This window comes from Leucoraja erinacea, chromosome 14, assembly GCF_028641065.1.
Source record: "Leucoraja erinacea ecotype New England chromosome 14, Leri_hhj_1, whole genome shotgun sequence".
Taxonomy (NCBI): domain Eukaryota; kingdom Metazoa; phylum Chordata; class Chondrichthyes; order Rajiformes; family Rajidae; genus Leucoraja; species Leucoraja erinaceus.
In genome coordinates this window covers 32,509,315-32,530,288 of record NC_073390.1, presented here as the reverse complement: position 1 = coordinate 32,530,288, position 20,974 = coordinate 32,509,315, and the positions used below count along the sequence as shown (strand labels likewise).

Here is a 20,974-nt window from a genome sequence, read left to right as displayed (position 1 = left end):
CAAGTGGATGGAATACTGCAAACCAACATGCAAAATAACTTCTCTGATTTCTTGGACAATGCTGTTATTGTGTACCATCTGACCTTGCTACCTTCACGAGAAGGTCAAATACTTTTTGGGCTTCTCTGAGTTTGGACTCTGTTCCCATTTCTGTAATCCTTCTGCATCAAACAAAGATTAGTTAATTTAATTAGATGTGGGGTGAGTTTAGATAAATCCTCTGGCGAAATATAATCCAAACAAGTCAACATGGATCTTATCTCTCATTCTGCACACAGAGCAATTTTTAGGCACTATAAAAGGTGGGGAGGGAGCACAAACGTTCTGTCTCAAACTGCTCACAGCAGGTTTGAGAAAAAGTCACACAACTCTATTCCGTCCATCTAAAGTGTGGCAAGATGAATTTGCTCTTCACTGTTGTAGTCTCTGGACTTATTTGTGAGTATTAAACATTGGTTTTGAAGGAATTTATCTTAAAGTATTATTCAGTTATATCATTCTTTGTTAGACATGTTTTGTTTTTATAAATCACCTTTTTAAACAAACTTTTGTTTCAAGTAGCACAGAATCAAAAATGTGTAGGATTTTCTTTTTGATTATAGAAGATTCATAGAAAATATTGTGGGAATTTTAGAAATAGCATTAACTATAAATTGACAGATCAAAATTGTATCAGAAAGATGAATGATGGAAAAAATACAATAATTCAATCATGGCCTTTTTTCCATAGGTGTAAAATAGGCTTTAATTCCTTTATATAAATTTGACTGATCGTGCTAATCTTAATGCAGTGACATAATCAGAAACTGATATTCATTCAGTGCCAATGTCTTCTCATTCTCAGCAAAAAATGTTCAATACACCCAAGACTGAGCGCGCACACACACACACACACACACACACACACACACACACACACACACACACACACACACACACACACACACACACACACACGTACAAAAAAAACGACAGTGGCTTAAATCAGAGGCATCATTGGTCATATTGCCCATCCTCTATGCTGGATCTTTACGTGTTGTGGTCCGCGAGTGAAAATTATGTCCATCCGTGTGTGAGATATGCTTCCTTCCTTCCAGAGAAGATGGTCGTGAAATTGTACAGGCTACCTCATTTTAAAACGGAGAGTCAGGGAATTCATCATAATCTAACAACAAAACCTACTTGTTTCTTGTAGGATACGATACGATTAAGGGCCTGTCCCACTTTCACGACCTAATTCACGACCTCTGCCGAGTTTGCCCTTGACTCATACTCGCAGCATGGCCGTCACGAGGTCCTAGGAGGTCCTAGGACGTCATAGGTAGGTCGTGATGCTAGTCGCAGGTACTTGTGGCATCAAGTAGGTCCGGGCTTTTTTCTAGCCTGATGAAAAATGTCCATGAGTAAAAAAGGTCATGAATTAGGTCGTGAAAGTGGAACAGGCCTTTAAGACAGTAGAACTATATTGATCCCAGGAGGGAAATTTGATAGTTTTTAGTTCTATTTTCTGAGCCTAGAAATTACTGTGACTGATGACAGTAATTCATTATATTTTTATGTGCTTTTTATGCAGGCATTAATCTCCATTTTCAAATGATTAGCAGCTCTGTTATAATACAGAGAGTGTCATGAAACGGCCTCAATGCCTGTTAAATAACCAACATTAATTTCTGAATTTTGGTTTCCAAATTGATAACATTGATGGACAAAATTGATATTATTTCATAATAATTGTAAAACTGCCTTTTTGTTGCAGTTGCTGTCACAGGAGACTTTCAGCTGCCACAATTTGCTATGTTTCATTGCTACTTGACATTTGCCATCTCATAGTGAGGACCTATGACCTGAGAATAAAAATAAGTAATCCCTCATTTGCACTGCAGCAAATAACAAGTAATCTTGTGTGAATCTGAAGTTGGTTAGATAACGGATCTTGCCATAAATAACGTGTAGGATGGAACTGCAGATGCTGGTTTAAACCAAAGCTATACATAATAATGGGGCCAAGTAGAACAGATATATTTCATGGAAAATTAGGAAGTGTGTGAGGAAACACTGGATAATAGGTTATGAGGAGACACAGGGAGATTGGAGGAAGATCCTATGAATCATAAATACCAACTGGGATCAGTTGAATTGAATTAATTATTTTGTGCCATGACATAAGTAATTCTCAGTTAACACCAGTTTCTGCATATTTTCTGAAAAAATAATTGAATACAAAGCAATATATTAAAATTATTTATTTTTCTGAGAACTTATTAAAATGTCTCAACTTCTGAAGGAGTTTATTTAATTTGTGGTACAAGACTCTGAGCCACCTATTGTTGCATAACAATCAAGTGAATTTACATTATAACTTAATATTTATAGTCCATTTACAGGAGCTGTAAAAATACCCTATCTGAGCCACTACTAAAGGGATTACTGGACTGGATAAATATCAAGAGCTTTCAGTTGACACGATGATGTAGCTAAATAAAACTTCCTAACACAAATTAATGTCTTAACATGTGAATAACTGGGTAAGTCTTTTATTACCAAAGTGGCCTCAGGCAGACTTAGTTCCTAGAAAAGCTAATGTCATCTAACATGTTGCAGGCTGAAATAACAGCATAACTCCCCCTATAATATTTCCAATCCAATGGATTAAATCAATAGAGATTTATGTATAATTGATGTATGACCAACCTTCATTTCTTTTCTTTAGCACTTTCATTTGCTGCTCAAGGTCCTATCAAGTGGTGTATCATTAGTGATGCAGAACTCTTAAAATGCAACAAATTGAAAAAAGCAATGGAAACAGAAAGTTTCTCATTTGAATGTGTAATGAAGAAACATGTTAAAGAGTGTATGACAGCCATCAAGGTGGGAACTTTCTTTCATTCTGTTTTGATCCAATTATTTCATGACTGAGTTATCAAGCTGTCCTAGACAACAAACTAGACATGTCTAAGTAAATAGATGTATTAATAGTAATCATTAGGCTTCAAACATGTAACTTGGCAAATTTTGTTATGCTTTCTAATTTGACTAGATAAACTCATGGCAGCCATACCTTAGGTAGTAGCAGAAAAAAATGAATCATCTCACACTAACACAATTGGCACATAAATATTGCGTAGGAACGAACTGCAGATGCTGGTTTAAATCGAAGGTAGACACAAAATGCTGGAGTAACTCAGCGGGTCAGGCAGCATCTCTGGAGAGAAGGAATGGGTGACGTTTTGGGTTGAGACCCTTCTTCAGACTGATGTCAGGGGAGGGGGGTGAGACAAAGATAGAATTTAGTCGGAGACAGTAAGACTAGTGGGAGAACTGGGCAGTGGGAGGGGATGGAGAGAGAAAGCAAGAACTATCTGACGGTAGGGAAGTCAATGTTCAGACTGCTGGGGTGTAAACTACCCAAGCGAAATATGAGGTACTGTTCCTCCAATTTCTGCTGGGACTCACTCTGACAATGGAGGAGGTCTTGGACAGAAAGGTCAGATTGGGAGGGGGTGTGGGGGGGAGGGGTAGTTGAAGTGCTGAGTCACCGGGCCATAAAGATGTTTTGTTTGATCTTGAGGAAATGCAAATTGTAGTTAATGGAACCAAATTTTGGAAGTGAACCACTACACACAGCTTTGACTGCTCTTGGCACAATTAACAAAGGGAGAATTTCCCGATGCTATAGCTTGTACAAAGCTTATCTCTACTATAGAAAAGTAAACCAAAATGGACCATATATCCCAAAGAAGTAATCATATTCAGAGAGATTATTAAAAACCTATCTAAAGGTTAAGCCTTTGGATTTAAAAATATTATTTAAAAAAAAATGCTTCCAGGAATTCTGGTCAAATAACGGCCACTTTTTTGAGAGTTTTACCGGCTCCTTGAAAAGTAAGTGACAAACTCCCTGAGCATCTGGCCATGATTGAACATGACTATGGAATGGCTTGGGCAAAGGGAAGCTCTTTGAAAATCCTGAGATACCAGCAGAATCATCAAGTAACTTAGAAAGTAGATCTTGACAAATAAAAATTTGAATATGCAGCAACAAAAGGAAAAAAAGAAAAAAACAAAAGGTTCTGCCAGACTGGTTTATTAAATTTTGTTATGCGTAGGTGCACTCTTCACTCTTAATTAGCCAGGGTGGGATGGGTGGGGTGTGTGACTGATGGTATGGTTGCTTTATATATAAATTATTATTTTTTAAAATATAATTATTTTTTAATTTTTAAATTTTTTTTATTATTTCTATTTATTTTATGTTTCTGTATATTTTTGCATTTTTCTTTTGTGTATTATTTGAGTTTCTTATTAACATGTCTTTTTTCATTTTTGTGTTGATTTATTTTAAATGAAAAATAAAAATACAAAATACAAAAGGAAAAATCAAAATTAAAATAGGTAAAGAATGTATATTGAGATCTGGAGGTTTATTCTATCACATGTTAATGTTAAACCCTCCTCCTTCCTCACCAACTAGGATAGATTGAAAGAGAAATGACCTTTTGATCAAAAATAGTCACAGTCATGCAGTGTTGAAACAGGCCCTTCGGCCCAACTTGCCCACACCGACCAACATGTGCCATCTACACTAGTCCCACTTGCCTGCGTTTGGTCCATATCCCTTTAAACCTGTCCTATCCATCAGTCCGAAGAAGGGTCTTGACCCGAAACGTCACCCATTCCTTCTCTCCAGAGATGCTGCCTGTCCCGCTGAGTTACTCCAACATTTTGTCTCTACCTTCAATTTAAACTAGCATCTGCAGTTATTTGCTACACATGTACTTGTCTAATTGCTTCTTAAAGGGGCTGTCCCACTTGGGCGACCTAATCCGCGGGTTCTGGCGAGTTTACCTTCGACTCATACTCGCAGCATAGTCGACACGAGGTCGTAGGAGGTCTTTGTAACTCTCCTTCATGCTCGAGAGTTGTCCCTGTGTACTCGAGGTCTCAGCTAGGTTACGGCGTATTTTTCAACATGTTGAAAAATGCCTGCGAGTAAAAAAAGGTCGCCATGGAAAAAAAACTTTTTCTATTCGTAGGTTTAGCCATAGTAGGTCGTAATAGGTCGGCAAGTTAGTCATAGGTAATCAAGGGTAGTCGAAGGTAATCAAAGGTAGTCTAAGGTAGTCGTATATAATCTTCATCATAATCAAAGGGAGGTCGAAAGAGGTCGAAGGTGGTCGTCTTCACTCTCCACTATTTGGTGTCCAATTTTCCTGAAGTTAGTCGTAGCTAGTCATAGCTAGTGGAAGCTAGTCTTCTACATTGTCGAAGAAGGTCTACATAGTCGAAGGAGGTCTTCTACATGACATTTTTTCAAACTCTCCTGAACTCTTCTAAACTTGCCAATTAGGTCGCCACAGTGGGACAGCCCCTTAACTCTTCTAAACTGGCCAATTACATCACCCATGTGGGACAGCCCCTTAAGCTTCTTAGAAGCTTAATAAAGAACTGTGGCCTAAGTTCAGAGAATGAAAGGGCTTAAATCGGCAGTCAATAGCAAGTTGATTTGTAGAATTTGTTGAAATTGTGAAAATACTTATGGAGCTGATAGTGAACTGTTGGGGGATTTAAGGGGCACAGCCCTGTATACATTTACTAGGAAGCAAGGATTAATGGCAGAGCAGGAAGAGTACTGGATAGGTTATAGTTGGAATGGTATAAGAAAAGATGAGCACAAGATAAGCAATCACATTATTGGGAGACATGTCTACAAGGATTGAAGGAAAACAAAGAAGCAAAATAAACATGAGTCTTCAAACTGCAGAGACTTAACTAATCGAGTAACCCAAGGACCAATTCTTGGCCCTCAATTATTTATTGCCTATCATTATGCCCTGGAGGAGGGGGCAGATGTAAGGTATCCACGTTTGCAAATGATATGATAGTAAGTGGGAGGGCATGAAAGATAGTTAATATTTGGACTCAGTAAAATTATGTCGAATAATTGTGTAAAAACTTGGCAACGGAGGTTAATGTTGGAAAGTCTAAGGCCTTCACCTTTGAATAGACAGGAAAATTGGGTACGGTTGTATTCCCCTTCTGTAAAAAGGTTATAATAGCTCTGAAGGTTGCTCTGAAGGTGGCCCAGAAGAGTTTTACTTGGCGAACTCCTGAGATGAGAGAGTTGTTTTTATCAAAAGTCAGCTCAAAATTTGGCTGCATATCTTGGAGTTTAGAATAAAGAAGCTGATCTTATAAAAATCTATATCGCAGGGTAGTGGATGAGATATTTCCATGAGTGTGAAAGAACTGTAGTGATATCAAAGATATTTAAATTACCCCAATATTGATTGCAATAATTTTAGAATAAAGGGCAAAGAAATGGAGGACATTCTAAAATATATTGATATAAACTACCCTGATCAATGTATTCCCAGCCTGAGGGGGAAATAGGCTTTGTGTTTTTAATTCAGGGAATGAGGTGTACCGTAAACCATTTGATTACCAAGCTTAAACTAATAATGGAGAGGATTAAAGAGAATCTAAAGTAGAACTTTGTTATTGGAAGTGGTTAGCTTCAAAAGGTTAAAAAGGGATCAAGACAGCATAAACTGGAATCAAATATTGGTTATAGGGAACAATTATGAGATTTAAAGAAGATTTTCAGGGAAAGACTTAAAGATTCACACAATGAGGGTTTTGGAGGAGTGGGGTTGGCAGGAGAGAGGAACAACATCCAAAGGTCATTGATGACAAAGAAGGAAAATAAAATGAAAAACGAGCACGCATCAGATGACTATCTCAAGATGAACCAGGCCGAATAAATGAATCTAAGAGTGGCAGTGGAAAGGAAAATGCAAAGAGACATCCAGAGAGATTGTTGAGACTGGTGGTAACATGAAAATAAGTGGGAGGACTTGGAGCGCAGGCGAATAAGAGGTGATCTTTTAGAGTTGTACTAGATCATGAGAAGAATAGATAGAGTGAATGCACAGAGTGATTTGCCCAGATTGGGGGAATCGACAAGCAGAGGATGCATGTTTAAGGTGAGGGGGTGAAAGGTTTAATGGGAAACTGTTGAACAACAGCTGTATGGAACACACTGCTAGTGGAAGTCGTTGAGGCACATACTATCATAAAGTTTAATTAACATTTAGACAAGTACATGGATTGGATAGGTTTAGAGGAATATGATCCATAGGCAAGTAGGACTAGTGTAGACAGGGCATGTTGGTCAGCATGGGCAAGTTGGGCCAAAGGGCCTTTATCCATGTTCTGTGATTCTATGACTCTAGAAAGAATTGATAAGCCACAGTGAGGGTGCAAAAATATTTGCTGAAATGCTTTAATGATTGTTGGTTTTTATCTGCAGGCTTAGACTGGTGAAGTGGGTTGTTCTCCTTTGAGCAAAGAAGGTTGGGGAAGATTTAAAGTAAGACGTGATCATGATTGGTTCAAATGGATTTCAGGAAGCTATTCCCAATAGCAGATGGTGTAAGGATCAGGGAACATAGATTTATAATTTTGAGCAACCAAAACAATAGTATTATGAGGAGAAACTTTTTTTCTGCAAGAAGTAGTTGTGAATTGAAAATTATTTAAGACTGGTGGAAACAGAATCTTCCAAAAGGGTATTGGATAACCACATTGCAGGGTGGATAATTTGCATGTTTATGGAGAAGGAAGGGATTGCCATACTAGAAGTAGCACAGACTCAATGGACCAATAGTTTCTTGATGGGCCTGTCCCACTTAGGCGACTTTTCAGGCAAGTGCAGGAGACTCTGCACTCACCACATGGTCACCACATGTTCGCTGATGGTCTCCTGTGAGTCTCCTTCATGGTCGCGAGGAGTTCTTGCATTCTGGGAACTAATTGGGGCCTCAGTATGGTTGCCGCAAATTTTTCAACATGTTGAAACATTTTCTGCGACCAAAAAATTGGTCACCATGGAGAAAATCAATAATCCTGTAGTCATAGGTGCAGTTGTAGTGTGGTCACCATGTAGTTGTAGGTAGTCGAGGTAATCATAGGTAGTTTTAGTTAATCGCCTTTGCTGACCGGTCATTTTCATTGGCTCATTGGGGGAAAAAATCATAAGCAGGAGTTTTCAGAACCAAGGATAACCGACTGGAAACGTTAAATGTCCGTCGAACTTCTCAGCTGTGTATCTCTGGCTTATTAAAAGTTGTCTGGCTTCTTAAAAGTTTTCTCCCCCCCTCTTCCCCCCCCCCTCTCCCCTCTTTTAAAGGACATATCGTACACTGTGCTAGCCGTATTAATTACAGCGCCAACCTTCCTGTTCATTGTGGTGTGTGTCTGTATTACCTTGGCTTTGTACCATGTGAATTTCAGGCAGCACTCCCCCGCTTGCCCTGGCCCCCATCTTTGTGATGTGTTTGTGTGTGAGTGCGTTCCACTCTCACAGTCGCCGTTCCAGTTCCCGGTTTTTCAGGCAAGTGCCGGCAACTTGACAGTCGCCGGCAATCCGCTGAAAAATCGCCGAAGTGGGACAGGCCCATGAGGCATAGCAATTCTATTGCTCTTTATTGAGACGTTACCTTGATGATTTCAGAAGAAAAGAGGATATAATTGGAATGAAAATTTGATGCCTTCAGTATATTCCAAAATTGAAAAGAAGGCACCTGCATTCTTATAAAAAAATACATGCTTCTTATTTGCAGAATAATGCGGCAGATGCTATAACAGTGGATGGTGGAGATATTTATGAAGGAGGTCTCTTGTCTCATGGACGCCTAAAGCCAATTGCAGCTGAACAAACTACAGGTAAGTGCCAAACATAAGCACTGGATACAAAATTTTTTAACATATGATAAATGGAACAAAATTACTTGAGGTAAAACTCCAAAAAATAATTCACCAGCCGACCATCTAGAAATCTCAGTGGCTCACTGGGTAACGTAAGCCACATTCCTTTCGTCCGCAGTTTTCGCACTCCCTCTGATCTGTATCAGTTCCAGTGTTCCCTTTGCACTCACTGGGGCACTGGTTCTCATACTACATTCCACTCACCGTGACTCAAGTTTTAATGTTCCCTTCCGCTCATTGGCCCCTGGTTGCCTTCCACTCCTTTCAACTCACCCCAGCCTCAGTTACCACGCTCCCATCCAACTCGCTGGAGTTCCAGCACTTTCATTCAACTCACTTGGGCTCTTGTTCCTGAACTTTCAACGGACCAGCGTCCTGTTTCTCACATTCCCTCTAAATTTGTTGCTTCACTGGGGAATGTATTATAATGCTGTGTAACAAATAAAAGAACATAAATTAAAAATGGGTTGGGTTATTAACAAAATCAACTCAATAATCCAGAACATGTGCTAATTGAATGCAATCAAAGTCCTGGGCATGCCGGTTTATCAGTGTTACTGAATTTGTAATGGGTTTGATGCCTGCAGTTTCTTAAAGAAACCCAATGGTTATTGAAACTCTGGCACAGATCACGTACTTTAGTTGGTAGGGTGGACGCACAAAAGGCTGCCACCTATCTCCCTTCTCTACCTCTGCCTGACTCCATCTATCACTTTCACCTTGTTGTTTATTGCTCTAGATTATAGCATCTGCAGTCACCTTTGTCTCCAAACACAAAAATGTATACATAACTTTCCAGCAGTGATTAAACAACCACAATCTTAACATATTGCAGCTTCTAGCAACTTAAGAGATTTGCTTTGGAAACTGACATGGCAATCTTTTAAAATGGACCTCCACCATGAAGCAGCAGTGCATTATTTATTTTGGCAGTGAAGAGATTTGATTTGGAAACTAATAAGACAATCACTTCTTTTGATACTTTCTAATTAATTAAAACAACAGCCTTTTTCTTCTGCTACAATACAATTTAACCCCCATTATAACAGACCATGGGAGGTGGTGAGTGGGGTCCGCTATTGCCGAACGTCTGCTATAACTGAGTAAGGGGAGTAAATATGTGCCGCATTGGAAAATAGCCAATAACCATAATGTATTGTTATTAACAGCAAATAACCATACATTAAACAAGGCACACTATAAACAGGAAACACAGACTGAGACAAGATTTGTCACTCCGTGAAACAACAAACCCAGTTCTTTGTTCCTGATACGAATGGTCACCTCATTTACGACAGATTGATTTAAGGTGCAGAATGATAGATTCTTGATTTGTATGAATGTCAGGGGTTTTGGGAAGAAGGCAGGAGACTAGTTCAGAGGAAAAGATAAATCAGCCATGATTGAATGGGGGAGTAGGTTTGATGGACCGAATATCCTAATTCTGCTTCTCGTGAACTCGTGAGATTTTGTCTGCTATAACAGAAATCTATATTACTAAAAGTCTGTTCTTGACCGGTTTTGGCCATCTGTGCTGCGATTTCCGAGAGAACGCCGCCACCTACAGCTGTCATTTTTGGCCACCTCGCTCAGAGCTGGCCTCCGCCGCATGTGTGCTGAGGATTTTTCCCGTCGATGGAAAATGACAGAGATATTAATGTTTTTACAAAATTTCCCATTCTCTCTGCTGCCCCTGCTGGAGGGAGGGGGAGGGACTATAAAACCAGGAAGTGGTGTGCCTCAATCAGTCTCTGCAAGTGGTGTGCCTCAATCAGAGCTCTGAATGACACTGAACAAATGTCTCCACAGATGTGAGTACCCATAATGTGGTTTGAAAATGAAAATATGGTTAGTTTGAGGAAAAAGGCACTGCCTGCAAATGGTTGTTTGGGGGGTTTGGGTTGAAGTAAAAAGGCACCCTCTCTCTCTCTCCCTCTCTCTCTCCCTCTCTCTCTCCCCTCCTCTCTCTCCTCCTCTCCCCTCTCTCTCTCTCTCTCTCTCTCTCTCTCTCTCTCTCCCCTCCTCTCTCTCTCCCCCCCCTCCCTCTCCCTCCCCCCCCCCCCTCCCCCCTCCCCCCCCCCCCCCTCCCCCCTCCCTCCCCCCCCCCTCCCCCCCCCCCCCCCCCCCCCCCCCCCCCCCCTCTCCCCCCCCTCCCCCCCCCCCCCCCCCCCCCCCCCCCCCCCCCCCCTCCTCTCCCCCCCCCCCCCCCCCCCCCCTCCTCCCTCCCTCCCCCCTCCCTCCCCCCTTCCTCCTCCCCCCTTCTCTCTCCCCCCTCCCCCCCCCCCCCCCTCCCCTCCCCCCCCCCCCCTCCCCGCGCCTCCCTCCTCCCCGCCCCCCCCCTCTCCCCCTCTCTCCCCTCCTCCCCTCCCCCACCCTCTCTTCCTCCCCTAAACCCCCCCTCCCCTCCACACCCCCTACGCTCTTCCCTCCACCCTCCTCCCCCTCCCTGCTCCCCACTTCTTCCCCCTCTCAGCATCCCCTCTCTCTCCTCCTCACTCTCACCCTGTCTCTCTCCTCCCCTCCTCCCCCACCTTTCCCCCTTCACCCCCCCTCCTCTCCATCCCCCTATCCCTCTTGCCCCTCTCTCTGTGTCTCTGCCCCTTCTCTCTCTGCCCTCATTCTCTACCAACGCCCCCCCCCCCCCCCCCCCCCGCTCCCCCTCTCTGGATGTGACTGCAAAGTTGGGGGCTATGTGTCAGTAGCGTGTGGGGGGATAGTTAGTGTGTGTGATGCTGCGTGTGGGGGGATAGTTAGTGTGTGTGATGATGCTGCATGTCGCCTCCACCCCCCCCCCCCCCCCCCCCCCCCCCCCCCCCAACCGCACGTTGGGGGAACAGACCCAACGGGTCTGCACTTGGTCTAGTCCATTATAAAGAGGTCCGTAATAACGAAGGTAAACTGTACAATCAGAATTATCTTTCCCATTGACAGTGCACCAGCAGGGTTATTCCTGTTGAGATAAAGACATCCCATAGAAATGTATCTCAATTTCTAACATGGAATGTAATGAAAAAAAGGCTTAGCTTCATGAAAAATTGTGATTCAACCAATCTTCTAGGAATTCAATTACTTTGTCATACACAGCCATCTGTATATATAACAAAATACATGCTGACATGCGGTGCCGGCTCAAAGGGCCGAATGGCCTACTCCTGCACCTATTGTCTATTATGTGAAAAGCATATTTCTTTGAAAGTCTCTGCATAGGTAATTTTTGAAGAAAAGTGTGGAGGTCTGCAGCAACATAATATTTGTTTCTTGGCTAATATTTAAAACATTGGTTAGAACATTAATAGGGCAGAGCAAATACTTAGTAAATTGTTTACCTGTCAGTAAATTAACCTTAAGTTCAAATAGTTCAAGCTTAATGTCACGTGCACCAGAACAGTAAGGCACAGGTGGAAAGAAATATCTTGCTCACAGCTGCATTACAGGCATATGGACTCAGACAAACACACAACAGTTCATATAAATTACATTTAAAATTCTGAAGGAAAGAAGACCATGCTAAAAAAAGCACAAGGCCACAGTGCATAATCATAATTGGAAAAAAAAGCAAGACCACAGAGATAGGGGTAGGGTTGTGTCAGTTGGTTCAAGAACCTAATAGTTGCAGGAAAATAGCTGTTTCTGAATCTGGTGGTGTGGGACTTAAGGTGTCTCCTGTCCGATGGTAGCAGTGAGAAGAGGATCCGGCCCAGATGGTGGGAATCCTTGATGAAAGATGCCATCTTGAAGCAGCATCTTGTAGATGCTTTTGATGGAGGGGAGGGCTGTGCCCATGATGGACCAGGCTGAGTCCACCACTCTCTGCAACCTCTTGCGTCCCTATGTGTTGCAATGGCATATCAGGCCATGATGCAACCTATATTTTTGATGAAGCATGAACCATTCTGGTCCTCCGGGTAATGGTTTTTCAACAATGTTTTTGTTAGGAGTTTTCAATTTTTTGTTTAACGATAATAAATGTGCAACAATATATTTCCAAGTCAAGATGCTGTGGGAAACTTAAAAGTGATGATGCGGCGTTTTCCTATTTTTATAACCTACTAGACCAAGTGCAGACTCTGCTCCCCCAATGGTGTGATCCCCCAACCCAATATTCCACCATGCACCCGTCTCCTCCAACGGAACTGAAGCCGTTCCCAAATGTAAGATTCCAGCACTCCCCTGCCTCCCTCAGCAGTGGATTGAAAAAAAATTCCAATTGCACCTCCCCTGCCTGCTGCAGCAGTTCCAATTGCAATACCAATTGGCCCTCCCCCTCCTGTTGAAGAACTTGGTGTGATGTCCCATTGAGGTGAAAAGTTCAGAGTGTTCCTGTCTTGCAACCTTGTATTGAAGTGTGTTGGAAGCTGATAGGAAGGAGCAGCCGTCAACGAATCAAAAGGCAGAAAGGCAGCCCGACAGATGGACGGCAGGCACAGAGTTTTATATAATAATAGATGACAGACTCTCTCTACATCAATCTCAATACCTTGGATTGCCTAGCAACTTCTAGCATCCAATGGTCCTCTTTCCACAAAATGCTCAGTACATGTGTTGGGCCTCACTCCAAGGTTCTTTCAACAATCCACTTTGTATTTTATTTTCCTTTGTTTAAGATTTTTAAGAATTATAATTACTTAAATATGCTGTAGAAATTACAAAATATTTCAACTACATTCGAGTGGGAGCGCTGTCCTGTACGGCTGCCAGTCCTGCAGCTGTCCGTTTTTTTTCACTTCTTTTTTATTATTTTTAGTACGTTAAAGTGTGTAGTCGGGGGGTCTAATCTTTTTATGTGTGGGGGGTGGTGGGGGGGAATTTATTATTATTATTATTATTATTATTATTATTATTATATTCCATCACCAGAATAGATGTAAGGTGAGGAATTGAATTTGTTGGATGCAAGCTGGAAATTAGATTTCTGCAGGTTCTAATGGCTCTGACCTGACTAACTGAATGTTTTATTGTTACAGGGCAGACATGTTACTATGCTGTAGCAGTGGTAAAATCAAACAGCTCGTTTAATTTCAATCAGTTGGAAGGCAAGAAATCCTGCCACACTGGTCTAGGGAAATCTGCTGGTTGGACCATCCCAATTGGAACTCTTCTGAGCAAATATCCAGGAAAATGGAATAGAGAAGATAAGATTGAAAAATGTATGTTTTTGTTTCAGAATATTTTCAATGTTTGTACTTAAATTAGATGAGTGAAAGCAGCAAAGGGAATAAGTGGAAAACAATGGAACCTGTCAAGTAAATCAGGTGTATTAGGTGAATGGGAAGGGTGAAGGTAGAGAGGTTGGATGGTGAGGGGGAGGATGTGTGAATAGACTGACTGTTGGCTAGAATATATTGGGTGATGGGCTTCACTGCTTCCACTTGATTTATCTCGCTTCCACTGCTCTAAATCCGTATGCGATATCTAAATAGTTGATGGTCTGATCAAAGCAAAGAACTGGATGTTAGAATTTCATCCAACTATGATATTGGAAATATCTAAACCACCATTTTCAAACCCCATCATAAATATTGTTGCGTATTCTCAAAATCCTTTATCAGCTCTCCAAAACCGAAGCAGACTATTTGTAGACCACTTCCATTTTGAGTTTTGAATATCACACTCATTCAGTGCATATTTCTACTTTGACAAAGTCCCCAGGTGAAGTCCCATTGTTCAGAACATTAATCATTTTTCTCTGCAGGTGAATCTTTCAATTACTGTAAGTCTGCCATTTCTTCTTAACAAGGCTATTGTGGTGCATTCCCAGATGGCCTTTCCCATTGTACTTTCCTTTTAATGAATGATCCGGTGCTCTGCCCCTATATCCGAGACCTATTTACCCATGTTTGCTAATCATCATTGGTTATATATCAAACAAAATCTCAGCTATAAAATCCTCCCCTTTGTTTCCTCTACAGCTGTGTGTCACCTTATTTCTATGATCATCTTCAGCCCTAAAAACTTTGAGACATTTGTGCTAAACCAGATCTGGCCTGTTGAGAATCACTGAGTTTACCTGCCTCACCATTAACTACCAGGAGTTCAGCTGCTTACACTTTAAGCTCTTAAATCTGCTCCCTAAATTGCTCTGGTTCTCTGCATTTGTTGTTTTTTCCCCTTTGCCATATCTTAAAACCTATCGTTTTGACAAAGCATTTGGCCTTCTGCTCTAATGGGATAAAACAGCTCTGTTGCTAATGCTCATTCAGGGACTCACCACATTTCAAAATTGGCATCGGTCTCAGGTGCAGGCTGATAACTTCATGTGTTCCTTATGGAGTTCACTGCAAATTTCCACACTCTTCCCAGTTGCTCATGGAGCCTGTGTGGGATTGGCCTGGTGCAAGTGTGTCAGTTTCATTCACCTGACAGTCTCATTCAAATGAATGAGATAAATCAGCAGCCTTTCACTCGTAAACTAATCACCTGAATTTATTCACATCATGTGTCTGAATGCATTTCGTTGTCTCTGTATGTTGGCATTTGCTTTGCCAATTTAGTATTTACAGAATACTGAACTTTTTGAAATTTGTCTTATGGAATTTATTCTCCGCACTACAAATTAATTCTATTTTTTTCCAGTTGCGTCAGACTTTTTTTCTTCCAGTTGTGTTCCTGGTGCAGATAAAAATCAATACCCGAAGCTGTGTCAGAACTGCAAAGGAAGTAAAGATTCTAAATGCAAGCGATCACACGATGAACCCTACTATGACTACTCAGGAGCTTTCAAGTGGGTATTCCATTTTTTTCGGCAAATAAAAATAATCAAATCTTTTCATAGGAGAATATCTTCTGCTCTTCTGTTATGGGACAGTTTCGTTGGGAATACATTTGGCTCTCTCCAGCAAGTTGGTGATGCTAATACTATAGCCAGTAAAATGTATAATTGAGTTTAAGGAATTAATGTAATCTAGCCAATCCTTGCAGATTTTTTTTGGAACCATGTTACAAACTAGTCCCCCAGAATTCCTTAAAATGAAGGGGGATTGTTCTTCTTGAAACTTAGGTTGTTTGTGAAATAATCAGGGGAAAGTTTATCTATCTTCCATTTTAGGATGTTTGAACCCAATGATAGGCATTTCATCCTATAATTTCAGCTGTTTTAAATACAATTGTCAAGAGAAACAACGCACATGTACTGTACTTTACATGATGTCCAAAGTGTATCACAGCCACATTATTTTGAAACTTATTTATGATTTGAAAGGTGACTGTCGATGGGCCCAGAGTGAAATCCATAAATAACTAAATCATTTGCTTTTGCTGATGTTGGCTGCCAGGTGAGTGTGGACCTTGAGAATGAAAGACAACCTGCTCTGTAAGAACAAAATGTCTTTGTGGTGTTTCATACTCGTGTGGGAGGACACGTCTTGGTTTAAATGTTTTACCTGCAAAAATACATCTTTAGCATTGATGAACATCCTCAGCACCATACTGGAATGCAATGGGAATTTAGGAAGATGATGAGACCATTCAATAAGTATGTTTTACCAATTGTGTAATATCAAAGCTGTATTGTACATCAAGTTCATCTCAACATCTCAATTCATGGAGGAGTTGAACAGCACTAGAAAATGTCTGATGGAATTGTGATGCACTAATAACTTGTACAGGTCACACATAAAATGTCTTCCTTTTATGATGAAAGTATTCATGCAGTGCCAGTTGCTTTCTTTTGTTAGTATTTATTTGTGTGGAGCAAAATCATGAGTGGCTAACACTAGTTGAGATAGGATAGTGCTAAATGAAGCCTGACCTGCATCACTTGCAGGATATGTAATCATGCCTCTTCTGAGCAATTTAAGTCATGCTAAAAAAGGTTGCTGGAAGCCATGGCGGAACAGGAAAAATAACACATTTGTCTATTAGGTGTGGAGGTGAAAAAATCCTAGTGTCTAAAGGCTTGGAAATTTTTCAGGTCTATAATTAGGTATGTTACAAAACTTACCTTCAGCGGCGCTGCAGTTTTGTCACTGCCCGTGTGCGCGACTTTGGCACCTTTGAGAGGGGGGCGGGTTTAAAATGCCGTTTTTTCCCAGTCTGTTGAAATCGATTTTTGTCAGGCTGTTTTGCTGCTGAAGAATAATCGCTCCGACATCGGTTTTATTAAGTTTTTTTTTTTTTTAACTGCACTGGATATTTTAATAGCAGGAGTAAATTAAAAATCAACTTCTAAAGCAGTCAACACCGACAACGGGGACGGATTTCACATACGGGACAGGTAAAGAAAGCCGTTTATTTTACATTTAAACGTGCTTCTTAGGATGCCTTTAATCAAAATTTTACGTTGCGAAAAGGTGACTTACGAAGCGGCAATATTTCTCCTGCCGATATGGGGTTTAAATTCACTGCAACCGCAACGTTCCAATCGATCGCGTTCCACAAAATCCCACTCGTAAGATGATTAAAATGGCCATTAATTTACGGGAATTAAACACTAAATTCCTTCCATTTGGCCTATAAATTCATGACAATGAGATTTAAAAATCATGTTATATTGTGAATTCTTGTGTGAATGTTATTTGGACACTTAGGCTATTTAAAAATGTTAATCTTTTCTTAAGAAATTGATAGATGTTTAGATCTAGTAATTGAATTTTGTAATTAGCTACAATTAGGTAACTAACTAATTATATGCTTTAATTTCAGGTCATCCAAATAGGATTGTTTCATATTTGTTTCAGAATACTTTTATCTATAATAACTGAAAATTTAATTCAGTTCTCTTAATTTTTAAGAAAGTTATGGGCTTTTGACTGTCCTTGATCACAGCTTTTGAGTTAAGTCAATGGAAAAGCAATAGGGAACTAGATGCTAATTTCCGAATATGAAAATGGCCATAACCTTTTGAATACTGAAGATATGAAAGTGATTTAACTTCTTTTTGTGCTTTATCTGATGGGATAAATTGCAGACTTGATTTTTAAAATCTCAAAATTTTGTAACATTGCTACTATAATGGATCAGAAGTGGGAGGAACCTGTCAATGAACTTGTGAGAGATGAACGCTCAGGATTTGGATGGAGTATAGGAAAAGTTCATTGAAGTGATTTGGATATTCAAGGTTAATGCTCATCTCCCCAATCTACAATCAAACACACACTGGTCCATACAATAAATCCTCAAATCTCATCTAACACAAATTGCCATCAGTCACAACTGATATTTACCAGTGAAATTACATATTGCTCCTCTAAAACCCTACTGTAATCCAACCTAACCCTACCACTACTATAAAACTGAAAATCACACCTCACTGTTGACACACTATCAGCTGCTCTTCCCTATTAATCATATTTTCAGTAGAAGACAATGGTATAATTGTATTTAATCGGTATTTAATGTTATACACTCTCCTTTCTCATTTTATAATTTGTTCTGATTCAGATTGCCAACAAATTCCCACATGGTCAGACCCCATAGTACTACATACCAAGAGGCCCGGGGAGCTTACGTCCTGTCACTGAATCTAATGCAGAGAATCACCAACTTAGACACTGGCACTTCACTTCACTCTAGACTTCTGTCATGCGAGCTCAGTTTACTGCCATGCAAACTCAATTGGTCAACTGATGGTTCCAGATACCAACACTCAAAATGGCTTTGGAGATGTAACATCACTGCAGCAATCCATTGTTTAGTGTGTTACCAGAATGCTCAACATCAGTCTCCAAATGAACATTGATATATCTAGTTTTACTTCACCAAAGGCATTCTTGACTCTAGGTTTCAAATTGTTAATTTGTTTCTAACATTCAATTTCAGGAGGAAGCAAAGGTTTTCTTCAAATAATCATGAACCTCGTTCCCTATCTCAATCTCATCCTTGTTTTCAAAGCTCCCCCCCCCCCCCCCCCCCACCCCCCCCACCTCCTCCTTCTCTAATCTCCTCATGCTTTACAATTCAAGATAACTGCATTTCTCCAACCAGAATCTTATCATAATTCTGGAATTGAATCATTCAACCATGCCTTGTTGATACTCAAAAGATAGAAGTAGAATCTGTGCCCACCGAATCCTTCTGAAGATGGCATGTCCCATCAAGATCTCCCTCCCTCTTCACTTGTCTCTTCCAACAATCTGACCTTTGGCCCATTCTTTATCTTTGCTATCCTCTGGGCACGATGCCATCGAAGCACCATTTCTTCATCAGAGAGGGATCATGGAACTCCGCCAACCCTCATCCCCCTTCACCCCCCACCCACCACTTTTAAAGCCATATCATTCACCACAGGACATGCTATTCAGAAAATCCCAGCCATTATAATTACTGACCAAATTTATCTCTATTTAATCTCTTGCAAGACATTGAAGATCTCCTTGAGTGGGTGGGAGTGGGGATGGTGATGGAATAGGAACAGCAATGATGGCGGGGGAGGGATCGTAATGGGTTCATGTGCAGGGATGTTTCCTAATGTTAAACAACGTTTCCTGAATGTCATTAACATGCTTCTTATAGAAACTTACAAAATTCTTAAGGGGTTGGACAGGCTAGATGCAGGAAGATTGTTCCCGATGTTAGGGAAGTCCAGGACAAGGGGTCACAGCTTAAGGATAAAGGGGAAATCCTTTAAAACCGAGATGAGAAGAACTTTTTTTCACACAGAGAGTGGTGAATCTCTGGAACTCTCTGCCACAGAGGGTAGTTGAGGCCAGTTCATTGGCTATATTTAAGAGGGAGTTAGATGTGGCCCTTGTGGCCCTGAGGGTATGGAGAGAAGGCAGGTACGGGATACTGAGTTGGATGATCAGCCATGATCATATTGAATGGCGGTGCAGGCTCGAAGGGCCGAATGGCCTACTCCTGCACCTAATTTCTATGTTTCTATGTTTCTATGCTGTGTTGACCAGATAGTCACGTAGCACAACTGTAGCAGTCTCGCTTTAACATAATCTTAACAGAAGCATCAATATTACCAAAATCTGAAGAAGGGTTTCGGCCAGAAACGTTGCTTATTTCCTTCCCTCCATAGATGCGGCTGCACCCGCTGAGATTCTCCAGCTTTTTTGTGTACTATCAATATTACCATTTCATCTGAGTACCATTTGACACCATCTGCTAGTATGTGGTTTTGCAACCAGGATTTTTATTTTTGTTATTTCTAGGAGATTCAATATTAGAATTGTATCAGACAATCCCTTGGGATTGAGGATGATGTGTTCCCATTCCAGTTTTTGAGTTCTTGAGGTAGCTGAAGAAACCGATATGGGAACTATGTACTATTCCACAGATGTGGACAGCAGGTGCCCAATGAGATGAACAAGCAAAGTTGTGGTGAGGCAGGGTCTCTGTGTGATTCCAATGTACGTCCGTGAGGTTCCCAATACCATCCTTAATGCTCCTTCCCCATTTTGAGAATCATGCTTGGAAATTCCCAGGACTCATGTTGCACTTCAAGGCTATAAAAGGATTCAACGATGCATTGCTCCACACCCAAACTGGCTGGAGAGATTTGTGAAAGATTAAATAGGTTATAAAGTAGATTATAAAATGACATGCTAGATAGAGGGATCAAACTGATTCACAAAAACTAATTGGACTGGTACTCTTTTCAAGCTGCTTGGCAGAAGGTGCTGGAGATGTGGCCTTTGTGAAACACACCACAGTCCCGGGTAGGTAAATCTATTGAAGTTATCTGCATCGCATTATAATTCTGAGTTATGCACAGCATACTGTCTTCAAATCCTTACTTTCATATAACACATTTTATCTCACTTCTTTGCTAACTTTGGCCATGTTTTTCAATAGTTTGTCCTAATCTAAATTCACCACCATCTCTTCCAGAGTCTAGCAGTTGGGTGATTTGAATTTATTTCTGAACATTTATCTTCTGAGCTAACATTTTCTCTAACAGTAATTTCTAACATCCAATATAAGATTTAAATAATTACTTTTCTAAGCGAAAAAAGTATTGTTTTTTCATATACGTTTTTCTGTGCCTTTAATGGCTTCATATTCTTTTTGCATTAAATCCTTAGTCTCATTGAAAACATTCAGCTCTGTCTTAATATCTTTGCCAGAACTGTAATATTGTGAACTGCACATGGACTGTGCAGTGTGCCTAATTTTTCAGATAAAATGTACTGACAAAGTGTTTCTTTAACTAGCAGTAACTTATACTTATTAGCTTTTCTCTACATTGAAAACAATAAGATAAATCCAAATGCCATCACTAAGGCAATTTATTTTGTAATTTATTTGTCTGTGAAGAAGAGCC

General features: G+C 40.6%; 1 protein-coding gene across 1 annotated transcript in view; it reads left to right on the top strand.

Annotated features, from left to right (window-relative positions):
• The first annotated feature begins 282 nt into the window (after positions 1–282).
• The window catches only part of LOC129703152 (serotransferrin-like), a 97,824-nt gene continuing 77,132 nt past the window's right edge, over positions 283–20,974 (top strand). The window contains exons 1-6 of the mRNA XM_055645319.1: positions 283–438; positions 2,711–2,868; positions 8,622–8,724; positions 13,731–13,913; positions 15,340–15,487; positions 20,314–20,369. Coding sequence (XP_055501294.1) covers positions 399–438; positions 2,711–2,868; positions 8,622–8,724; positions 13,731–13,913; positions 15,340–15,487; positions 20,314–20,369 — 688 coding nt within the window. The 5' untranslated portion in view covers positions 283–398. The remainder of the gene's footprint in view (positions 439–2,710; positions 2,869–8,621; positions 8,725–13,730; positions 13,914–15,339; positions 15,488–20,313; positions 20,370–20,974) is intronic.